The sequence below is a fragment of the Rana temporaria genome, chromosome 3 (genome assembly GCF_905171775.1).
Source record: "Rana temporaria chromosome 3, aRanTem1.1, whole genome shotgun sequence".
Classification (NCBI taxonomy): domain Eukaryota; kingdom Metazoa; phylum Chordata; class Amphibia; order Anura; family Ranidae; genus Rana; species Rana temporaria.
The window spans coordinates 185,604,635-185,627,039 of NC_053491.1; the positions used below are offsets into that span (position 1 = coordinate 185,604,635).

Here is a 22,405-nt window from a genome sequence, read left to right on the forward strand (position 1 = left end):
ACTATGAAGACACAATGGATATCTCACCATACTGATGTTTTGGCTGATCATCCTTAACAGAGCACCAACAAAACTTCCCCAAAGTCTGCAAGTCCCACAAGGTAGTACTTATTGTCTAAGGACTGCCAGATGAAACATGCACCCAAGTCTATACATTTGGGAGCCCCAATGACACACTATGGATGGCACAGAAGATATGGCGAGGCACCTTATGGTTCTATTAATCACTACTCATTCTTTGAATTTTAGAGATCCAGTACAGGTTTGCATTAACATCTACTCTTGAAGGCATCTACAGGAGAAGAAATTTGTAGAATTTGTTCAGCAAACTTAAGCTGGATTGAAATTTGGATAGATCCCTATTAAACTGGCCAATGATAGACTTCTGTTGGACAAATTTTGTTGCTCAGCAGCTTGCAGTCATTGGTCAGTGTATTCTGACAGAAGTGGAATCCCACCGTTGGAATACAATGGCACAGCAGGGAGGATTCTTTCAGTCACCTCCCTTGTGTGGATGGAGGATTTTTTTTCTAAATAAGCCCACTAGCTGATCGCAAAAAAAGAAGAACCTCCTATGGCCAGCCAAAAAAATCCATTAAATTGCCAAGGACTTGAAATGCAAAACACTGCAGAGTAAGAGCCGGTTCACACTGGGGCGACTTGGGATCCGACTTGAAGTCGCCTCAAGTCACGCTGTCGAGAAAAACAATGCAAGTGAATGGGAGCGGTGTTAATACACATGACTCGAGTCGGTCCGACTTCAAAAGAAGTTCCTGTACTACTTCTATCCGACTTGTAGGCGATTTGTACCCATTGATTTCAATGGAAGTCGCGTCCAAGTCTGATCCCTGTCTTAACTGAAGCGACGTTCCAGGAAGATAACATACATTTCTCAGGCAAACCTCTCCCTCCCTCTCCCAGAGCTGATTGTTGTTTGATTGGCCACTGGAAAGTCTCCTGTCCTGGAGACGACTTCAAGTCATGTTGTAAAACGCCCCAGATCGTCCTGTGGTTCATGCTCAAGTCGTGTCGGAGTCGCCTCTGATAGTCGCGCTGCAAGTCGTGTCGCCCTAGTGTGAACCGACTCGAAGGATAAATCTGACCATCTCAGCATGGTGGCAACTTCCATCACATATCATGCAACAAGAATCATCTGCACTCTTTCTTCCCTTTAACACTGACCCAGCCATGCTGGGCTGTCCAGGAAGATGGAAAATCTTTGCAAGTCATTACTAGCACTCACAATACTGAAAGGTCTGTCAAGCCCAATAGATAATATTAGCTACCTTCATTAGAGTATCACAGAGGTCTGTCAAATCTGAGAGGAAAACCCAAGTCGTGAAACATTCGCGTCATCATCCATTTTAGTTCCGGTGTCTGCAAGCTTTTGTTTGCATTACCATACAAATTTATGAGAATGCAAAACCTGCTTAAAAGCAGGGAAAATGCATTTTAGAAGAAAGTCAATTTAACTTAATTAATTCCGAATACATCTCTAAAGTGTCTCAAACTGATGCCAATCGACACAGGCCCTCAGTTAATCAGAGCCACTGGATATGTGTTTAAATGTACAGTAGATACAAAATTCCCACTTCAATAACTTTATCTTCACTATCCTCAATTTTCTCTGAAGAGAAATAAACTAATATTCATTTTTAAAAATGGCTTTAAAAAAAAACAAGATATTGAAATGTCCCGTTTCAATCTAAATGGCCACCCCCAAACATCCAGGAGGTTTCTCTTTGTAGCCATGTCAATAGTACCCGATTTGAAGACCGCATTTTTTTTATGCTTTAACTGATCATTGCTTTTCTAATTTTTTTTTTTCTTTTAAAATAAAAAAAAGGCATACGCTGCAAAGTCTTGCAATAAATGTAATCTTTGGTAAGATAATTGCAAAGAATGCCTTCTATAGGAAGGGGGAATGTCAGGGGGAGGGGCACACACGGGTTGATTTAATAAAGACAAATAGGCTGTTTAGCAAGGGAATTTTCACTTTGCAAGGGACTTTGGCCTTCGCTTAGTGAATGTGGTGAAAAGTCACTTGCAAAGAATACTCAATTACATGCAAAAAAAAAAAAAAAAAAGAAGTAGTACATGTTTAGATGATAGAAGTCAGCAGAGATTCACCTCATTCACGAAGCCAAGGGAAAATTCCCTTGCAAAGTAATCAGCATATTTGCCTTTAGTAATCAACTCCACAGTGTCGCTTTTCAGCACTAGCCATTCTCGAAGGCAGACACACCGGCTAAGCACCGAACATCTACAGGACAAGCAAAAGGTAGACATGTAATAGAAGGCTTTCAATGTATATAGTTGGACATATGGAAAGAACACTCTGGAATCCGTCCAAATTCTTTATTCAAAGTAACTGCTAACATGTTTCGGCAAAGAGCCTTGTTCACTGTGAACAAGGCTCTTCACCAAAACATGTTAGCAGTTACTTTGTACTTGGCGATTATCGAATAAAGAATTTGGCCGGATTCCAGAGTGTGAGTTCTTTCCATATGTCCAACTATATACATTGAAAGGAATTTTGAAAGCCTTCTATTACATGTCTACCTTCGCTTGTCCATATATCCATATTCCAAATTTGTGACGAGTGGGAGGTTGTCTGAACATGGCACCCGGAGAAAAAGTACCAGTAACCAACATGTATATTTGGAGGTTTTCACAGTAGAGCGGCGCTACCCTGCATAGCCAGCATAGAACTGGTTTACAGCCAATTGTGGATATTCCAAAGCTAAACAGCTCTAGTATATTTTCCTAACAGTTCTGTACCCAAAGAGAAGCCATCCAAGTAAACTGCACTGTAGGAACTTTGCAGCTAGCCAGTTAATAAAATGAAGGTGTGCAGATTGCTTTAAGGTATCACCATTTCAAAGCATCACAAAACATTTGTGTGTCTTAAAAATGTTCAATTCTTTTTCACCATCTTACAAAGGAACATTTTCTAGTTAGAACATAAAAAAAAAAAAAAGACCACTGTGTTTCCTTGACATTCTAGGTGTGTCCGGCGCCGTTCCTTCAGTGCACAATGCGGAGTCGTCCAAGAAATGAGAGCATCCAGTGATCACACCAGTTCTGTGCAAGATCTCAAAAACAGTGAATTATTTGGCGATTCATTATGGAAAGCTTCTTCGCGATCCTAGAGAACACTACTTGCATGCATCTGCAGAGATCTGCTTTTACTGCAGAAAAGGAAATGTAACGTTGGATTTCCACAGATGAAACAGATGGTAGGAACAGCTGACAGTCATAAAATGTAGGAAACATACATTCAGTTGTTGTTATCCTCATGTGCCCGTCTCACCAACTTAACCCAACAGGCTGAAAGGCCAATAGAAATTCACAATTCTTCAGCCTGGCATCAAAATTCACATTATCAACGACACAATAACAGAGCACAACTGTGGGAGATCACATTACAGGAATAATAATGCCACAGACTCTTAGCTCAAGCCAGGCCACATTGGGGGATTATGATGGTGTCCTACAAAGCATTACTCTGCTGGGCGTATTTGGAAAGAAAAATGGCAATGGGTTTTGTTCAAGCTGAAGACGACTGACTTGTTGAAAGAGCAATGCCATGCTTTGTTGTGAACGGTGCAAAATAAATAATCGTAATAAAAATTAATTATAATCTCAGATTCACGGTTGTTCAAAAATAATCCAAAGGATTCCTCAAAATCCTCTCTCAAAATTTCTTCTTCCTCTACGTCAGTGTGGGCAGAAAGGTCCTGTCCATGGTCACTGTGGTTGATAAAATGCTGACAGAGAAGGTACTGTAAGATTCAATAGCCCTACAAACAGCATGCTATAGTTCAAGGGGCAAGTTTTCGCGAGAGACAAGTAGACATTTTCAGGCACCAACCAGATGGGGCCATGTAGCGCTTTAAGTGGAAACTACACCAGCTGGTAGCCTGAGCCTGATGTTTGGTCATAATCTATTGTGTACTGCCTTGTCCAGTCCACAGCAACAGGGCGGAAGAGGCCACAGCATCGGAACTCAAAGAAGTCTATGATATTTCTGATACATCCATGGCTGCAAGATAAAAGTTCACAGTATTAAAATAGAAAAAAATAATACACAAAAGCCAACCTTTTATCGTTTAAGAAACGGTATTAGACTAGAAGTGGTTATATTTTCCTGTATTATAATTACCAACATATAAGTTGTACACTTGTGTATACAATGAAGAAATAACAATCCCCTGATCAGAATATCAAGTATGGGTTACCAAATAGCATGAACTGACAAGTAAATTAAATCTTGATCCAACGCGTTAAGATGAAGGGTGCTTGGTGTAATACAACTCCCTAGAACACCCCTATTTCATGTACTCATGTAAGCTCCTATGATAAATACTACTAGTTCCTTACAGATTTAGTCAGCATCAGGCAGCCACCATTCAACGCATATGTAGATTTGAGGCATCACAGGCATCTTTGCCAATTCAGCCAAGTCTGCCTTTAGAGGCTAGATCATTTTATACAATCTAAGCACAAGCCGAAATCCTAGGCTTGCCATACACTCAGATTTTTTTCATTCAGCCCAAGGGCTGAAAAAAAAAAAAAAAAATTAGATTGCTTTATTAACGCTATACAGCATAGCTGAAGGAGTCTTCAGTTTCACCTATTGAATTTTTATGATCATCTGAAAAGTTTTCCATCTGGTTCCCTTAATTTTTCAAGGATGTCAGGCAGACAGGTGGCGACAGGACCACCCACAAAGAATTTTGGCTAGTTCATTGGAATTGTATCAATGTGTTCCGATGTGGGGCTAGCTAAATGCCAAATGTCAAACAGGCAGAACTATATGAACCCTTCCCTATATAGCACACCAGTTGTCAAAGCAGCTTGGAGCAAACATTCGTTTCCAGGCATGCTTACTGTGGGCAACATTAGGTGTGTGGTTAAGAAACAATAGCATTGAAGTGAACAGCCTTTCTATTGCGCAAGTTTCCTAAAGGAGTTTACTTAACGCTGAATTCCAGGAATACAGCATCTTTGCAAAAACTGCAAGCACACTACGAATTCAGTCCAATTAGATGCATGTCACTTCCAGGACCTACCTGCACTACTGGAGGATATACTCTGACCACGAGAAGAGAGAAGCACACAGAGCGGCTATGCCCACTCCCTCCCCTCTGCTGACCATTCACAGAAGCCTTTGTATTTTGTGAATGAGTTCACATAATACAAAGGCTTCCATGAATGGGCAAACGGGGAGGGGGGGATGGGAATAGCAGTTCTAGCGATTCTGCTCTTAAAGGAACTGAACCACAGTGGAAGTTATCTTCCTGGAGCATAATATACCTGTCAGATGTGAATAATAGAGATAAGTCTAGGAGTCGGCAGGCACCCCATTAGACTTATTCATGGTATGCCTACAGTTTTTCCTGGAATTCAGCTTTAAACCATCAGGATTTTTAAATACATATTCAATAATTTCCTGTGCCATTTGAACCCCCACTAGAGCCTAGTTGTCAGCTGAAGCCCCAGTCTGCTAGCAGTAGCCATCCAGAGTGGCTCCTACAAATAAATGATCACAGCAACAGCTGCACTCAACAGTGTGAAACTGATACAAAGTTGCATGGTTGAAAGCCCTGTTGGTGCAGATCATAGATGTGTTTTGTGAACTCATCCCGACGGTTGCTGCAACAAACCGGTTTTATTTTTTAATTTTTTTTTAAAGTTTGTTTTAATTGGCCCATAATTAACACCAGCCTCATGGCTTTTAATTTTTGCAGGGGTGGGCGGACCTCCGCTTTCAGCAGTAGGGTGGTGGACAGGGCCATTCACAGAATGAATTTTGGAAACTTCATTAAGAAATCTATTTATAGAGTATGGTCTCCTTTAGTCTCCAGTACAGCAGCACTAAGACTGGAAAATGATGAGTGAATACTTATGCCGTGTACACACGACCGTTTTTCATGACGAGAAAAATGGCATTTTTTAAATTGGTCATTAAAAACAATCGTGTGTAGGCTCCAGAGCATTTTTATCGACGAGAAAAATGGCCTTTAAAAATTTTAGAACATACTTTAGAACATGAAAAACGGTCGTGTGTAGGCTTTAACGACGGGGGGAAAAAAACGCACATGCTCAGAAGCAAGTTATGAGAAGGGAAATTTGCATAATGAGCCCAAAGGGTGGTACCAATCAAATGGAACTTCCCCTTTATAGTGCCGTCGTACGCCACCGCGCTTTGCTCGAGCATTTTTTTTTTTAAGATCGTGTGTATGCAAGGCAGGCTTGACAAGAATCACGTCGAAAAAAACATATTTTTTTTCCCATGACATGAAAAATGGTCGCGTGTACACGACTTTAGAACCAACTGGGCTTTGCTGCAAGCACACATTGACAAAACATGCTGCAGAAAAGGGAGGAGGGAGTGATGTGCTTTTGCCGCTGTTACTTTGTTTGCCTATCAAAGAATTGTAACCTGTAATTGGACAACAGCTCCCATATATACATTTCAACTGCATATTTAATCATCTGCCCAGAGTTCAGCTTTAATGGAAGTTGGGCCCCCAACTGCACAAACTACAATACAAAACTGTCTAGTAAAAAAAAATCATGTGTTTCCTTTTCCTGTGATTATTCTGGAGAACAAATGAAAACATCTTACTTGAAAGGGCTTTCGATGGATGTGGTTGTGACTTTGAAGTGTTTATATCTCCTGGCGTTCATCCGTTCATTTGTTGTAATACCCAAGCAAGATATCTGTAGAAGTAACCAAATACTTTAAAGAGCTATACAGTCCTAGGCATACAATCCCTGCACAGATTGGTGCTGCTCGCAGTAACGAGTACTCTAAAATTGCGACAGGCCAAGTCGGCTACTTCTACCTAGAGCCCTGAATGATTTCCTAAGATCTTTCCAACTATTTAACTGGAATGGTCTGCAGCTCCCTGCTCTCTCCACAGTAACAATGCTCCCTCAGTAATGTTACATTCCTTGTTTGATTGACCTTATCATATGACTTTGTAAAAACTGTAGTTGGCCATGACTGGATATAGGTTACTACAAGGTTTCTATTTTTGGGTAAAACTATATATATATATATATATATATATATATATATATATATATATATATATATATATATATATATATAAATAAAACGTCACAAAATGTATATATATATATATATATATATATATATATATATATATATATATATATATATATATATATATATATATATATATATATATATATATATATATATATATATATATATATATATATATATATATATATAAATAAATGTCACAAAATGTTCCCAAGTAGTATATGAATTTTTATAAAAAAGGAGATGGGTTTTTGCATATGTTTTTATTAAAGCTTACCTGACTCAATTAAAGACTCAACACTTTTATAATAAACAGGAATCACTACTGACCTATAAATCTCTCTGAGCAAACACTGTCAAGGAATATGGAAAAACTAACTAGGAAAAAGGCTTATGAAAACATATTAAAATATTTACAGCAGGAGACCCAGAAAAGCATGTAATACCTGGTACATCTGACACATCAGTAACACGGCCACCCACATTAAATGAAACACACTGTTAAGGAACATCCAGAACATCCACGGGGAGCAGGTAGCAATTTGTGTAACATATGTCCAGAAGCCGTCCTTGCTGTACGTTGTTTCGCAGTGTATTCCCCAATCTAAGAAAAACAAGACATTCTACTGAAATCTTCAAATAAACATATAAGATCATATATCTAGGGAACCAAAATCAACATCCCAAATGTCAGGTTTGCTATGTGGCTTTACAGATGTCATGGGAAATGTAGTTCCAGTGGCGGTGCGTCTATAGAAGGCGCCGGAGCGCCGCCCCCTCTGGCTCTCGCACCACCACTGATTACAATAACAGAATCATGCATTGCATGAATCTATGTTATTGTTGCCGCTGCCGCCGATTATTCAGATGGCCGGATGGCGAGCGACGGCCACCTGAATAACGGCAGCTGGTTGGCTGTGTGGAAGTGCCTATCAGAGCCAGCGGCTCTGTTAGGCTTTCCGAGTACAGCCCTCAGGCTGTAGTCGGCTTCCGGAAACTTATCTAAGGGACGTACAGGGGGTGCGTTCCTTGGATACGACTGACAGGCATCTCAGCCAATCAGGTTCACCGGTTCTGGTTATCGTTTACCTGATTGGCTAAAGCGTCATCGAGGGCGGGAGAAGACATCGAGGGATGTGGAAGGAGGATGGCTGACCCCCAGAAAGATAAGTTCCGGGGTGGAGGGGCATTTTACAGGGCACAGCGGCGACCATGGGCACAGTGGCGACAATTAAAGGGCGCAGTGGCTGCGTTTGATGGCATGGCACAGTGGCTGCGTTTGATGGCATGGCACAGTGGCTGCGTTTGATGGCATGGCACAGTGGCTGCGTTTGATGGCATGGCACAGTGGCTGCGTGTGATGGCATGGCACAGTGGCTGCGTGTGATGGCATGGCACAGTGGCTGCGTGTGATGGCATGGCACAGTGGCTGCGTGTGATGGCATGGCACAGTGGCTGCGTGTGATGGCATGGCACAGTGGCTGCGTGTGATGGCATGGCACAGTGGCTGCGTGTGATGGCATGGCACAGTGGCTGCGTGTGATGGCATGGCACAGTGGCTGCGTGTGATGGCATGGCAAAGTGGCTGCATTTGATGGGCACAGTGAGGCTGCAATTAATTATTTTTTTCGTTTGCGCCCCCCAAAAATGTTGAGCTCCAGCTGCCACTGGGTAGTGCCAAAACATCTGGCGTGCCAAGGTTCGCCATCACTGCCCTAGGACGTCTGGAACTCTCCCTTCTGATTGGCTGAGACACAGCAGCGGCACCATTGGCTCCCACTGCTGTCAAAGTAAATCAGGAGAGAGAAGGGGCGGGCCGAACCGCAGCTGTGTCTGAATGGACACAGGGAGCTGCAGCTTGGCTCGGGTGCCCCCATAACAAGCTGCTTGCTGTGGGGGCACTCATCAGGAGGGAGGGGCCACGAGCAGCGAAGAGGGACTTGAGAAGTGGAGGATCCAAGCGGCCCTGTGAAAATCCTCTGCACAGAGGAGGTAAGTATGACATGTTTGTTACCTTAAAAAAATTTCAATGAGACTTTACAATCAATCACTTTAACAGATTGTACCGATACACTGTAATACCGACTTTTATCTGCATTAGTCACTGAATGGTACAATGAATGGCAATGTCTGCATAAAAAAAAAAACTTTTGGAAGCAATTTCCATATTAATAGGTAAAGTAGAATGGCTACATTTCAATCTCTTAATCTATTTGTACTGCCAGAGTACAAAACAAATGCTTACAGGAAATACAACCATAGATCATCCAGCAGATCATGCAGAGCAGAAAAAACAGGTATCCCATGAAATAACGATGGTTTCCTGCACCTATAAAAAAAAGGCACAGAAAGAGAATGTTAACAGCTCAGGCTTTTAGATCAAGCAAAACAAAGAACCATATAAAAACACTAAAATATAACATCTTGTATACTCAATGTAAAAGAAGAAGATCACACTAAACAGTATTATATACACCACACTGGCACTTTATAGACTCTTGTAGAAGATCTTTCATATAAAATATATAAATCAATAAAATTATAGACTTATCCATGTTTTATTATTTATATATTTTTTTTAATTGGTAGAAATTTTGCATGCACCTTATGTTCATGGTCTTATGAACTTTTACATACACTTTATTGTATGCACTGCGCTTTTTTTTGTTCATTTTGATTACAGTACTAGGTTGGTCACCTTTTTTGTGCTAGCTGCTTCAAATTTCTGAGCACTCTGAGTTTTGTGTACTTAAATCTTTTATCATACGCCTACTTGTACCAAAAACTTAACCTGCCAGTTACATTTATCTGCCTAAGCCAAATAAAATGTATCTGAACTCTTCAAGCACCAGAGTAGTTAGAGTAAAAAATAAATAAAAAAGCATTGAAAACCATAAAATGTGCCCTATCATGGTGCCCAAACCAATGATGAGCAAGGATCAAACACATCTAGAGGGTTCAGATGGATGCCTTGGGTCACAGGTTATCTGCCTTTTCTTCACCACTCTAGTATGTTTACCCTTTTATGTTTTAGCTGCCAGCTTTTGTCGTTTTCCAGGAATGGTTTAGACCAAAGGAATTGCGATAATAAAACTGGAAACCGCTAATCACGCATCAACTAGATATGAAGGAGGAATGTCAGTTATTCTTTTATTGTTAATAAGTTTATAATTTTTATGCATCTTGGCATGGTACAATTGAGTTGCAAAACAGTAGACTTGATTAAATTACAGGTCCGGGATAATCAAATATTCAAAGGAAGTGAAGAGATAAGGGTTGAGAAATGCGTCTGGAACCCTTGTGTATCCTCAGTTGTCCTTGCTTCTAAAAAGTGAGAATTACCTCTAGACCCACTGCTATGACCAAGTATCAGAAGATTATTAATACACTACTATGGTGAATTCTCTTACTTAAAGTGGATGTAAACCCTCCATACACCTAGTGAAGTGAACAGCCTCAGATGATACACAGAGATTAACCAAATCTCCCTACATACGTTTTACATGTATATCTGCTGTGTTCACATTTATGAGATCGGTTTAGAAAGTTGAGATCGTGTTAGGATATTTTCTCTTCCTGGTTAACACAGAGTGTGATGTCTGGGCATACAGCCAAGATAGTTAACATTGCTGATTGGAGGAAAGGCACACACCCCCCTCTCATCATAGGCAGAGACTCTCAGAGATGTTTTGTAATAGGAGCTGCTCTCTGCTACTCTATTTCATCAACCTCCTTTGACAAAAGATTCAGGCTGCTTTTGTCTAAAAAGTAAAAAAATATGTCAGGAGTTCTCAGGCAGATAACAGAGGAACCGTTCAGAAGAGAGCTATTATGCTGCGTACATACAGTCGTTTTTCGGCATGAAAAAAAAAAAGACGTTTTTAAAAACGTCATTTAAAATGATCGTGTGTGGGCTTCACATCGTTTTTCGGCTTCTGAAAAACGACCAAAAAAAAAAATTCGAACATGCTGCATTTTTTAACGTTGCTTTTTAAAATGTTGTTTTTCGGGTTGTAAAAAATTATCGTGTGTGGGCTAAAACGACGTTTTAAACCCGCGAATGCCCAGAAGCGAGTTATGAGACGAGAGCGCTAGTTCTGGTAAAACTACCATTCATAATGGAGTAAGTACATTCATCATGCTGTAACAGACAAAAAAGCGCGAATCGTCTTTTACTACCACGGAATCAGCTAAAAGCAGCCCAAAGGCGAATAGAACTTCCCCTTCAGAGTGCCGTCGTACGTGTTGTACGTCACCGCGCTTTGTTCATCATTTTTCAAAAACTATAGTGTGTGGGCAACATCGTTTTTAATGATGAAGTTAGAAAAACGTTGTTTTTTGAACATTTTTTTATGCCGAAAATTTACCGTGTGTACGCGGCATAAGACTTAGCTCATTGAAAAGAGATAACAAAATACTGCATATATATGTGCCCAGCTCAAATTTCATGAATCAGGTTTACATCCACTTTAAGTCACCAAGAGGGCACCAGCTGTGCCTTCAATATAAAATGTTTGATACGGACACAATAAAAGTATAAATGGAGAACATGGATAACAAATGCCACAAAGCTCATTATTGTTTTGTGCTATCAATTTTAATATCAAATTTAGACTTAAATATTGATATACGCTTTCCTTCGTTTTACTTTTAAGGAAACGGGCGATGAGCTTGTGAATCAGTTTGAGACACTTCAGAGATCACCTACAGTACAATCCACTACCAAGTACAGCTGACCTGCAATTGACATCCTTCTGACCTCCTTCAAACAGGTTATGTATTCCCATAGACTTGTATGGGAATACTAAACCTACTTGACACAAACAAAAGCCCCTTATTGCAGGTTCTTATATTGGTTACCACAGAACCTGTCCAATATAAAGGATTAACACATAACCTAGCAATCATCAGGGTAAAGGGTATGTATACATATGTTTTACTTACCTACACAGTTACCGACCCAAGGACAGTGATGGTCAAATTTTGCTATACAGCGATTACAAATGCCACAATGCTTAGACCTCACTGGCTTCCTTATCTATAAACCAATTAAAGAGCAAATAAATACAGTGAAAACGTAGATTATCAAAATGCAGCACATAAAATTGATATTTTGCTACATTACAGCTTACATGATGTATTATACAAGACGCTAGGGACATGACCACTTGTCACAGCTGACACTTCCAATTTATTCTCTGCATATTGGTATACACCAGGGGTGCCCAACCTTTTGGCTTTCTTGGGCCACATTGGAAGAGGAATTGTCATGGGCCACAAATAAAATACACTAACAATAAGGATATCTGATAAACAGAAAAATTCGGGCAGATCTTAACAACCATTGATATAAAGTACACAAGTAATAAAACTTCATTTTTTTTAAATATTTTTGATAATTAAAGTAAAAGAGGACAACAAAAAACGAGTGAAAAGCAGTTTAACCTTAACCGCCCGCCGTCGTTATACGTCACTACTTTGAAAAGGAATACTGTGGTTATGGTTGCAGCTAGCTATCATAAACCCCGTAACCCTACTCAAGAGCGGGCAGACCTCTTTCAGATAAAAGTGGTCTCTGCAACGGATACGCAGCGAGATCACTTTGATCGGCGGTGGATCCTTCTGTCTCAGTGGCCTGGAGACGATTGAGTGGAAGATGGCCCCCACCCGTCTCCATACCACTGCAGGTTCAAACCACACATGTGAGGCATTGCCATTCCATGAGCGGGCGCAACTTTGAAGCATGACTTGTTGGGTATCAATTTTCTCGGCGTAACATTATCTTTCACAATATAAATAAAAAATAAATACAAATTGGACTAAGTTTACTGTTGTCTTCCAAAAAAAAAGTGCACTTGTAAGACCGCTGCGCAAATACGGTGGGACAAAAAGTATTGCAACGACCGCCATCTTATTCTCTAGGGTGTTAGAAAAAAAATATATGTCCAGGTAATCTTTTAAATTCACGATTTTGTGTTGGGTCGCATTCACAGTCGTCTTGGGTCCCATTCAGCCTGTGGACTACAGGTTGGACACTCCTGGTATACACAATGACATACTCCTCCTAATGAACTCCGAATTACAGGGATTCATGGGCCACATGTATGTTGAAGCTGGCTTGCTGCATCAAATTGATTCCCCTCTAGTCATAGCCTGGTCTATTCCAGCCACTTACACATTCATAACAATACTTGAACAAAATAAAACTTTAAAGCTTTTACTTGCTAACAACATATGGTACTTATTTAATCTACATGATTCCAGTGATGAGGTTTGTCCATTACTGTGCAGAATCTTCAAAATGTTCCTAGTTAGTGCGCCTCCACACATGCAAGCTTTGCCCTCCATTCATTTCAATGGAAGGAACATCAACGCTCTGGCTTGCTGAAAAAGGTTCTTTGGTGACAGGCAGAATGCAAAGAGCCCTGTGGTTTATGTAAATGTATGTTCGCAAATGTTTAGCACGAGGAGGGAAGTGCACTAAAATGAACATAAAATGCAATAACGCAAAATGATGCGGTTTTCAACGAGCTATAGAACCAGGGCTATTGCTTTTCACTCTGACCCAAAAACAAGACCCAGGAACATGTAGTATAAATGAAACAATAATCCCTGTGATTAATGCAACATTTGATAGCGTATTATTGTGAATATCAATGTACAGGGGATGCTACCGGTCAGAAACCCCACCAAGTCCCTATTACCTTCCAACCAATTTGGCTCTTTGGTGCTCTTTTGAGAGCAGCACTGGAGTGTTCAAGCTGGGATATAAACTGATATTGCAACACCAGGAGGAATGGAACACTCCTTTAGACTCTCAGCATACCATGCTGGCCTCCAAACCCCAAAAACCTGTAAACTATTATAATGGGTATACATCAAATTTATAACCAAGCTATAAGACAACTAGACAAGGATGGGTTAATCTTATGCTGTTTTTTCCTCATGTCATAACATATGCATGAACAACATAAACCATAATCAGGAAACTTACCAAACAAGTACTGCAGAATATGCTTAGATCCAAGCTCCCAGTCTCGGCGAGCTCTACGATTGTCTAGGAAAATGACAGAGTGCAGCACACATTAATTCACTAGAAGCATTACACAACAATGACATGTAAAAACAGAGTAGATAATTTTCTTAAATAAACAGCACGATGAAAGACACATTAGTCCAAAGCCTACAGGAGAATATGTTGCAACATTAGGACGGGCAAAAGAACAGATATAATGTTTACCTATATTGAAAATAAAAACCTTAAGATCACATGATCAACGCCTAGTCATGTAGCTGTCTATCAATGGAGCTTGTGAATCAACAACCATTGCAAAGAAAAAACTTTAACAAGCTTTAACAAAATATGCTGGTCAAAGCAGTTCACCGTTTTTGTCATGCATATTAAAATGTTTATATTAAGTCCAGACAGGAGAAACCTCTTCAGTTCAGCAAACTGCAGAAATTTAAAGGGAAGTTCAGGAATTAAGAGGGAAAAAAAACCCAAAAACAAAAAACAAACACATACTCCCCTGTCACCCATCACTTCTACACCCCAGCGATCAAGCACTATTGATTGCTCAGTTCAGTCACCAGCTCTCTTCTCTCCCTTGCAGCGCTCTGGAGGGTTGGGCTGTGGAGGGGGCGGGAAGGACTGGCTCTCAGCAGCATACTGAGAGGCTGAGCCACCTGCCAAACCGGGCATCTGGGTAGATCCTCACTGTAAAGTTGAGATCTTTCCCGAGCCAGGACCGGTTGAGTGAGGTCAGTGAGGCTTTAGTCCACTGTCAGCTGAAAACAGGTTACAGGAGCACAGAGAAAAAGTCACTCCTGTGATGCATTGGGGGGGGGGTACAGCCAAATTAGCTTTGGCCATACTTCTCCTATGAACACGTCACCCATCTACTATGGACCTACCACTTCAGGTAAGGAGAAACAAGGCATTATTTTATACAGCTTTATAGCTGCAGTAGGTATTGATTATTGAATATTGCATACATCATAAGGAAACACATATATTCGAATTGGAGGCGTTTTGAACCGCTTCCTATTCGCATGACACATTAATCAAATAGACATTATAAGTAGCCAGTTTACATATGTGCAGTGCAGCGGCAGCGCAAATGTGCTGCGAATTTTAAATTAAAGTCCTGAGCATTCCAGGCTTAATTATCTGCTATGGGAGCGCATCTGAATCGCACAGCGGATCAGTTTTGAACATAAACTCGTTCTGAAAAATAACATTGTCTGGTACGGATTGGTTAAGGGAAGCCCCATACAAAAATTCTCTAAAAAAACAAAAAAAACTGCATGGATTGGGGGGGACCCTATGCCTTTTTTTTTTAATTGTACTTAAAATACGTACCAGACGTGCAGCTCAGCTACAGGCATCATTCAGATATCACCGTCTTCTGCCGGCGATTCTGCGCACGATAAGAACGATCATAGCGGCAGTTCCGTCGCTTGATCGTTCTTATAGGCAGCAGGAGGGGACGTCCCCCCCCCCTCCCACCGCCATCCGGTGCTTCTCCGGGCTTTCTTGTGCCACGGGGGGCTTGGAGAACTAATCGGCCGGCACACGACACTAGAGATGACTGGTGACCAGATGGTCACCAGTCATCTCTATGACTGTCAGAGGCCCGGGCGTGAGGTCACGCCGGAAACCCGGAAGTAAACAAAGCAACAATCGTGGCTGTTGGCATGAGATCGTGAATTTTTTTTCACAATCTCATGCTTTCAAGCCTGGAGGAGAGATGTGGGGTCTTATTGACCCCACATCTCTCCATAAAGAGGACCTGTCACAGTGATTCCTATTCCATTCCTTGAAATAGGATTAAAGTGATCAGAAGTATTTTTTTTTTCTTTTTAAACGCCCCTGTCCCCGGTAGCTCGCGCTCAGAAGCGAACACGCATGTAAGTCGTGCGTTAGAGCGCGTGCAAAAATTCTAGCATTAGACCTCCTCTGTAACTCGAAAATAGTAAGCTGTAAAAAAATTAAAGCGTCGCCTATGGAGATTTTTAAGTACCGAAGTTTGGCACCGACATGTTAAGTATCTATCTTTCATATTATAAAAAAAAAATTGGGCTAACTTTACCATTTTGTTATTTTTCATGAAACCGTTTTCCCCCCCCAAAAAAAAGCGTTTGAAAAATGATTGCGCAAATACCGTGCGAGAAAAAAAAAGTTGCAATGACTGCCATTTTATTCCCTAGGGCAGGGGTGTCAAACTGGCGGCCCTCCAGCTGTTGCAAAACTACAAGTCCCATGAGGCACTGGAAGGCTAACAGTTACAAGCATGACTCTCACAGGCAGAGGCATGATGGGACTTGTAGTTTCGGAACAGCTGGAGGGCCACCAGTTTGACACCCCTGCCCTAGGGTGTCTGTTAAAAAATTAATATATGTTTGGGGGTTCCGATTAATTTTCTAGCAATAAAAATGTGATGTTTACATGAAGGAGAGAAGTGCCAGAATAGGCCGGTGGACAAGTGGTTAAAGACTGCGGATCCAAAAATCTGCATCTTATTCACAGCCGAACCACTGCTTAGGAAATTCTCAGTGAAAATGGAAGGGAAACTTGCACCCGACATGTGCGAACCTAGCCTAAGTAATATGGCTAACAGCAAACATTCAATGTTTCATATGGTGATATCTTTGAAGACAACCAACTACCATCTTACCTTTTTCTTTTGTTCCTCTGTGGCTTTGATAATCCCAGGATCAGATTTCCAAGATTTTCCAAAATTGTAGAACAAGGCTACACTATTAGCCAGGAAGGGAAGATGGACGTACACAAAGTTTAAATGTGCGTTAAGAATTAAGGAAATGTAGGAATACACGAAAGACAAAAATAAACACTTCAATGACCCAGGAAATGATGTCTGCTTGGCATGTGTGGCCATATACATTCTATCAGCATTGTAAAATAAACTTGCACTGAAAGCCAAAATATACGGCCTGCTATAAACTCTGAAATATTGTACACAGGAATCAGAACAAGATAAAACACAACCAAAACACACTTTTAGACTTGTATACCACTATTCATCAAATGACAAAGTATTCAAAACAAAAACTAGTCCAATGACGATTTTCCAGTCATGAGACGGTCACAAGCATCCCAAGGAGATCACGGTATTTATGGTGTTTTCAGGAGACAAAAGAATCACAAGATACACATTTCTGTGAATGTCTTTATCATTTACAATACCTTTTATTGGCAAACATAAAACAGGCTGCAGAAATGTGGTCATGAGTTAGGTGTAGTGTTATGGGGGTATCTGGGCCCTGTGAAAGCAGTAGTAAAGTCAGATGTTTCTCTTGTACCTACAGGCATGGCTGCCGTCAGAAGTCATGGAGCCCTGTACAGGGTTGTCTCCCTGACCAATGACAACTTGTCACTGTGAGCATTTTATTGGCTATTTCACTCAGGGCTGTCTATTGCGATGTACAGTGTACAAACCGCTACACCAGCCACATGGGCATCACAGCCGCTATGTGCAGCCAGGTCTGGAGGGGTGGCCAGAATATTAGGACTTAGTTCATCTATTATTTTTTTGAGAAAAGGTGAACTGACCCCTTAAGTGAAATTACATGCCAACCGAAGCGCACAATACATGGGTATACAGTTGTGCTCATAAGTTTACACACCCTGGCAGAATTTATGATTTCCTGCCCATTTTTCAGAGATTATGAATGATAACACACACAAAAATAAAAAAATAAATCCTTTACTTATGGTTAGTGTTATCAATTATCAATCCACCGTTTACTCTTTTTAAAATCATAATGACAAAAGAAACTACCCAAATGACCCTGATCAAAAGTTTACATACCCCAGTTCTTAATACCGTATTGCCCCCTTTAACATCAATGACAGCTGGAAGTCTTTTGTGGTATTTGTGGATGAGGCTCTTTATCTTCTCAGGTGGTAAAGTTGCCCATCCCTCTTGGCAAAAAGCCTGGTCCAGTTCCTGTAAATTGTTGGGCTGTCTTGCATGAACATGCATGTTTGAGATCTCCCCAGAGTGGCTCAATGAAATTGAGGTCAGGAGACTGAGATGGCCACTCCAGAACCTTCAATTTATTCTGCTGTAGCCTATGACAGGTCGGCTTGGCCTTGTGTTTTGGATTATTATCATGTTAGAATGTCCAAATACATCCAATGCGCAGCTTCCTGGATGATGAATGCAAATGTTCCTCCAGTATTTTTTTTATAACATACTGCATTCATCTTGCCATAAATTTTGTCCAAATTTCCTGTGCTTTTTGTAACTCTCACATCCCCAAAACATCAGCGATCCACCTCCGTGTTTCACAGTAGGAATGATGTACCTTTCATCATAGGACTTGTTGACTCCTCTCCAAATGAAGCGTTCATGGTTGTGGCCAAAAAGCTCAATTTTAGTTTCATCACTCCAAATGACGTTGTGCCAGAAGGTTTTAGGCTTGTCTGTGCTGTTTGGCATATTGTAAGTGGGAAACTTTGTGGCATTTGCGTAGTAATGGCTTTCTTCTGACGACTCGCCCATGCAGCCCATCTTTCTTTAAGTGCCTTCTTATTGTGCATCTTGAAACCACACCACATCAGAGAGTCCTGTATTTCACCTGAAGTTATTTGTAGGTTTTTCTTTGCACCCCAAACTATTTTCCTGGCAGTTGTGGCTAAAATCTTAGTTGGTCTACCCGACCATGGTTTGGTTTCAACAGAACCCCTCATTTGCACTTCTTGATTAGAGTTTATACACTGCCGATTGGCATTCTCAATTCCTTTGAGATCTTTTTATATCCCTTTCCTGTTTTATACAGTTCAGCTATCTTTTCCCGCAGATCCTTTGAGAATTCTTTTGCTTTCCCCATGACTCAGAATCCAGAAACATCAGTGCAGCACTAGATGAAAGATGCAAGGGTCTGTCAGGAGTCCAGAAACGTATTGACCTTTTATACACATACACTAATTACAAGCAAACAGATCACAGGTGAGGATGGTTACCTTTAATATCCAAAATCACCAGGGTATGTAAACTTTTGATCAGGGTCATTTGGTTAGTTTCTGTTGTTATTATGAGTTAAAAAGAGTAAACACAATTGATTGATAATAAATGGCTTCAGCCAAACACTAACCGTGAGTGAAAGAAATGTTTTTTTGTTAATCTTCATATTATCTAAAAAATGGGCAATAAATCATTATTTCTGCCAGGGTATGTAAACTTATGAGCACAACTGTTGATACAAGGCTGGAAAAACATACAATTAACCAAATCAAAATTGAACAGCTCATTGCTACATAATATAGGTCAAGATGGAAAAAAAATAGGAACAGGAACTAATTTTCCTCATCACTGCCTCTTTACAAAAAAAGAAAAATAAACCACAACCATAGTTTAGGCCTCTCCATGGGGCTCCTAGTTTCTAATAAGGATATCATTATATTAGAATAAAGCAGATGAAAGACCACCCTGGTGCTAATGGCAGGGAGCACATCTATAACAATGTGTTCGTTTCTACAGTAGTTCTAAACGACATAGTTACCAATCAGATAAGCCATGTCAATATTTCCTGAATAATGAATGACTGAGTTGCTGTACATTGACTGGACTTCATCATAGCTTTCATTTCACAAAAGCACAGAAGAAATCCTACACTGGCAATGAAATACCTGGATGTATTTCTGTCTCAAATGTATTAACTCTAAGTAGAACAGCAACCTTTACAAAGTAAAACCAATGAATTAACTTTCTATATGGGAACATGGCATTTACTAGGGTTGTCCCGATAGCACTTTTTTAGGACCGTACAAGTACGAGTACAAGTACCGATACTTTTTATCAAGTACTCGCCGATACGGATTATCGATACTTTTTTTTAAATCTCATGTGTCAGTTTTTTTTTAATTATTATTTATTTATTTTTACAATTTTTTTTTATTTTATACAATGCTTTATTTTTTTTTAAGGGGGGTGGGGGGAAATGTACAATTTCAGTGTGTTTTTTATTTTAAATTTTTATTTTTTACAATTCATTTTTTTTTTATCAGCCCTGTTGGGGGGGGGGGGGGGTCTTTGGTGAGATATCAGGGGTCTTAACAGGCCTCTGACATCTCCCCTCTGAGACAGGGAAAGGGACTAGGGACACAAATTCCCCAGTCCCTTTCTCTACAAACTCAGCTGCGCTGAAAATGAAAGGAGAGAAGCCAGCGGCTTCTCTTCATTCATAAACTGAAACATCGTAATCACAGGAGGTTACAATGTTTCAGTTATGTGAATGTACAGAGTCAGTGATCACTGACTCTGTACATTCAGAAAAGGTAGGAGCCGGGTTTACCGGCTCCTACCGCCACTCTCCATCCTGACAGATCGAGGGGGGACACGGTGGCAGCAAGGAGGGGGGCAAGACGGTGGCAGCAAGGAGTGGGTACACGGCGGGGGGGCATCACGGCGGCAGCAAGGAGGGGGGCATGACGGCGGCAGCACGGAGGGGGGCATGACGGCGCAGCACGGAGGGGGGCATGACGGCGGCAGCATGGAGGGGGGCATGACGGCGGCAGCACAGAGGGGGGCATGACGGCGGCAGCACGGAGGGGGGCATGACGGCGGCAGCACGGAGTGAGGACACAGCGGCAACACGGAGGGGGGGACACACGGCGGCAGGATGGAGGGGGACATAACGGCAGCATGGAGGGACACGGCAGCAGGACGGAGGGGGGCATGACAGCGGCAGCAAGGAGGGGGGCATGACGGCGGCAGCAAGGAGGGGGGGACACAGCACGGAGGGGGAATGGAGCAGGACACAAGGACAGTCAGCGGTGATCGGTGCTTTTAACTCCCCCACCGCACTGATCACCCTGACTGTCCAGATATGGGATGAAGCATCGGAGCATTTGCCCGAGTACAAGTACTCGGGCAAATGCTTGGTATCGGTCATTGAAGCGCCTAGCAGGGCTCAGCTCTACTCTTTTCCCGGGTGTGAGTGGGGGGATCTGGTCCCCCCTCCCTCTGCAGTGCTTAAAGCAGTGGAAGACAGCTCAGGCAGGCCATGAAAGAAGGTAATTGCACGGTTGCATTGCAGAAACGCACACCTTTTGCATTATGTGATCCTGTGATAGAGGGGATTCTGGCATTTTGCAACCACTGTGAACATAGCACATTGCATGGCAATCCCTTCCCCAAAAATAAGCCCTAGTGAGTTTTTGAATGACAAAATTAATATGAGACCCAGGCTTATTTTCGGGGAAACACAGTATATTTAAATCTGAAACATACACAAAAAATGTGTAATATTTAAAGCAGGGATGGTCTTATAAAAGTGTGATCAGAAAATCTCTATGCAGACACTGTCCTCCTATTTATAGAAAAAAACAAAAATGAATTTCAGCATGCATGAATGGCATTTACCTGTTGACCACATCAAAGAAAAAAATATCTTCAGCGCAAGCAACACTCATCGCACAACCACAGCCAACATACACCACATCAAATCTAGTCCATAGGATGCAGGGAAAACAATTGTCAACATTGTATACTATAAAATAGCTCTGCAAGACACTATAATAGAAGAAGTCACATTCGTCACAGCGAAGTATATTTGTTATATTTTCCACTGTTCTCCAGAATACTGTTAACAGCTTTATAGATCAACCAGTACAGATCACTCATCTCCACTAGGCCTTCAGATAAAGACAATGGAAAATGACTGCATCACAGTTTAAATAAATCACGTCAAGCTTGCGAGTAGTCACAGTCATAGAGGTACATACAAACATTCATGTATCATTCACCAACATTGCAACATGTATGCAACACAAGTCTAGACAAACCTCATCATTTAACTATGTGACGACGTAATGCTTTATCTGAGCAGAACACAAATGGATGTAATGCGAGAACGCAAATGCCTCTAAAGCAAAAAAGGTATGAGTCAGCAGGATAAAAAGCATGAAATCAGGGGAAAGTGGAGTGGAGGAAATGAGAAGGCAAAGCTAGTCTGGCTTCTGGAACAAATTGTCATTTTACAGACTATATTCCAGACATAAATGTGCTCGGCGTGATCCGATCCAAGCTCATATAAAACACGTCTGCAGGGAAGAAAACTGTTTGCAACTAAAAATGAAGTGTGCTTGTAAGACAGCTTTGCTTCCAGCCAATTTAGAAGCCAGCTTATTTTCATAGCGTGCAGATAGTCAACCAATCCATCCATCTAATACAAATGAGCCGATCTGCTAAAGCAGGCATTAGAAGTATTTCAGCCAATGTATTTTCTAGGTTGGGCACAGTAAGGAAGAGCTAGCGTCTCCACCAGAATTTTTATTCTGGTTTGTCTCCCTGATAA

General features: G+C 41.2%; 1 protein-coding gene across 1 annotated transcript in view; it reads right to left on the reverse strand.

Annotated features, from left to right (window-relative positions):
* Positions 1 to 2,079: 2,079 nt before the first annotated feature.
* ZDHHC17 (zinc finger DHHC-type palmitoyltransferase 17) overlaps positions 2,080 to 22,405 on the reverse strand; it is a 78,717-nt gene continuing 58,391 nt past the window's right edge. The window contains exons 11-17 of the mRNA XM_040343959.1: positions 16,759 to 16,883; positions 14,076 to 14,138; positions 12,026 to 12,119; positions 9,327 to 9,410; positions 7,528 to 7,685; positions 6,635 to 6,729; positions 2,080 to 4,045 (exon numbers count right to left, since the gene is read on the reverse strand). Of these exons, the coding sequence (XP_040199893.1) occupies positions 3,907 to 4,045; positions 6,635 to 6,729; positions 7,528 to 7,685; positions 9,327 to 9,410; positions 12,026 to 12,119; positions 14,076 to 14,138; positions 16,759 to 16,883 (758 nt within the window). The 3' untranslated portion in view covers positions 2,080 to 3,906. The remainder of the gene's footprint in view (positions 4,046 to 6,634; positions 6,730 to 7,527; positions 7,686 to 9,326; positions 9,411 to 12,025; positions 12,120 to 14,075; positions 14,139 to 16,758; positions 16,884 to 22,405) is intronic.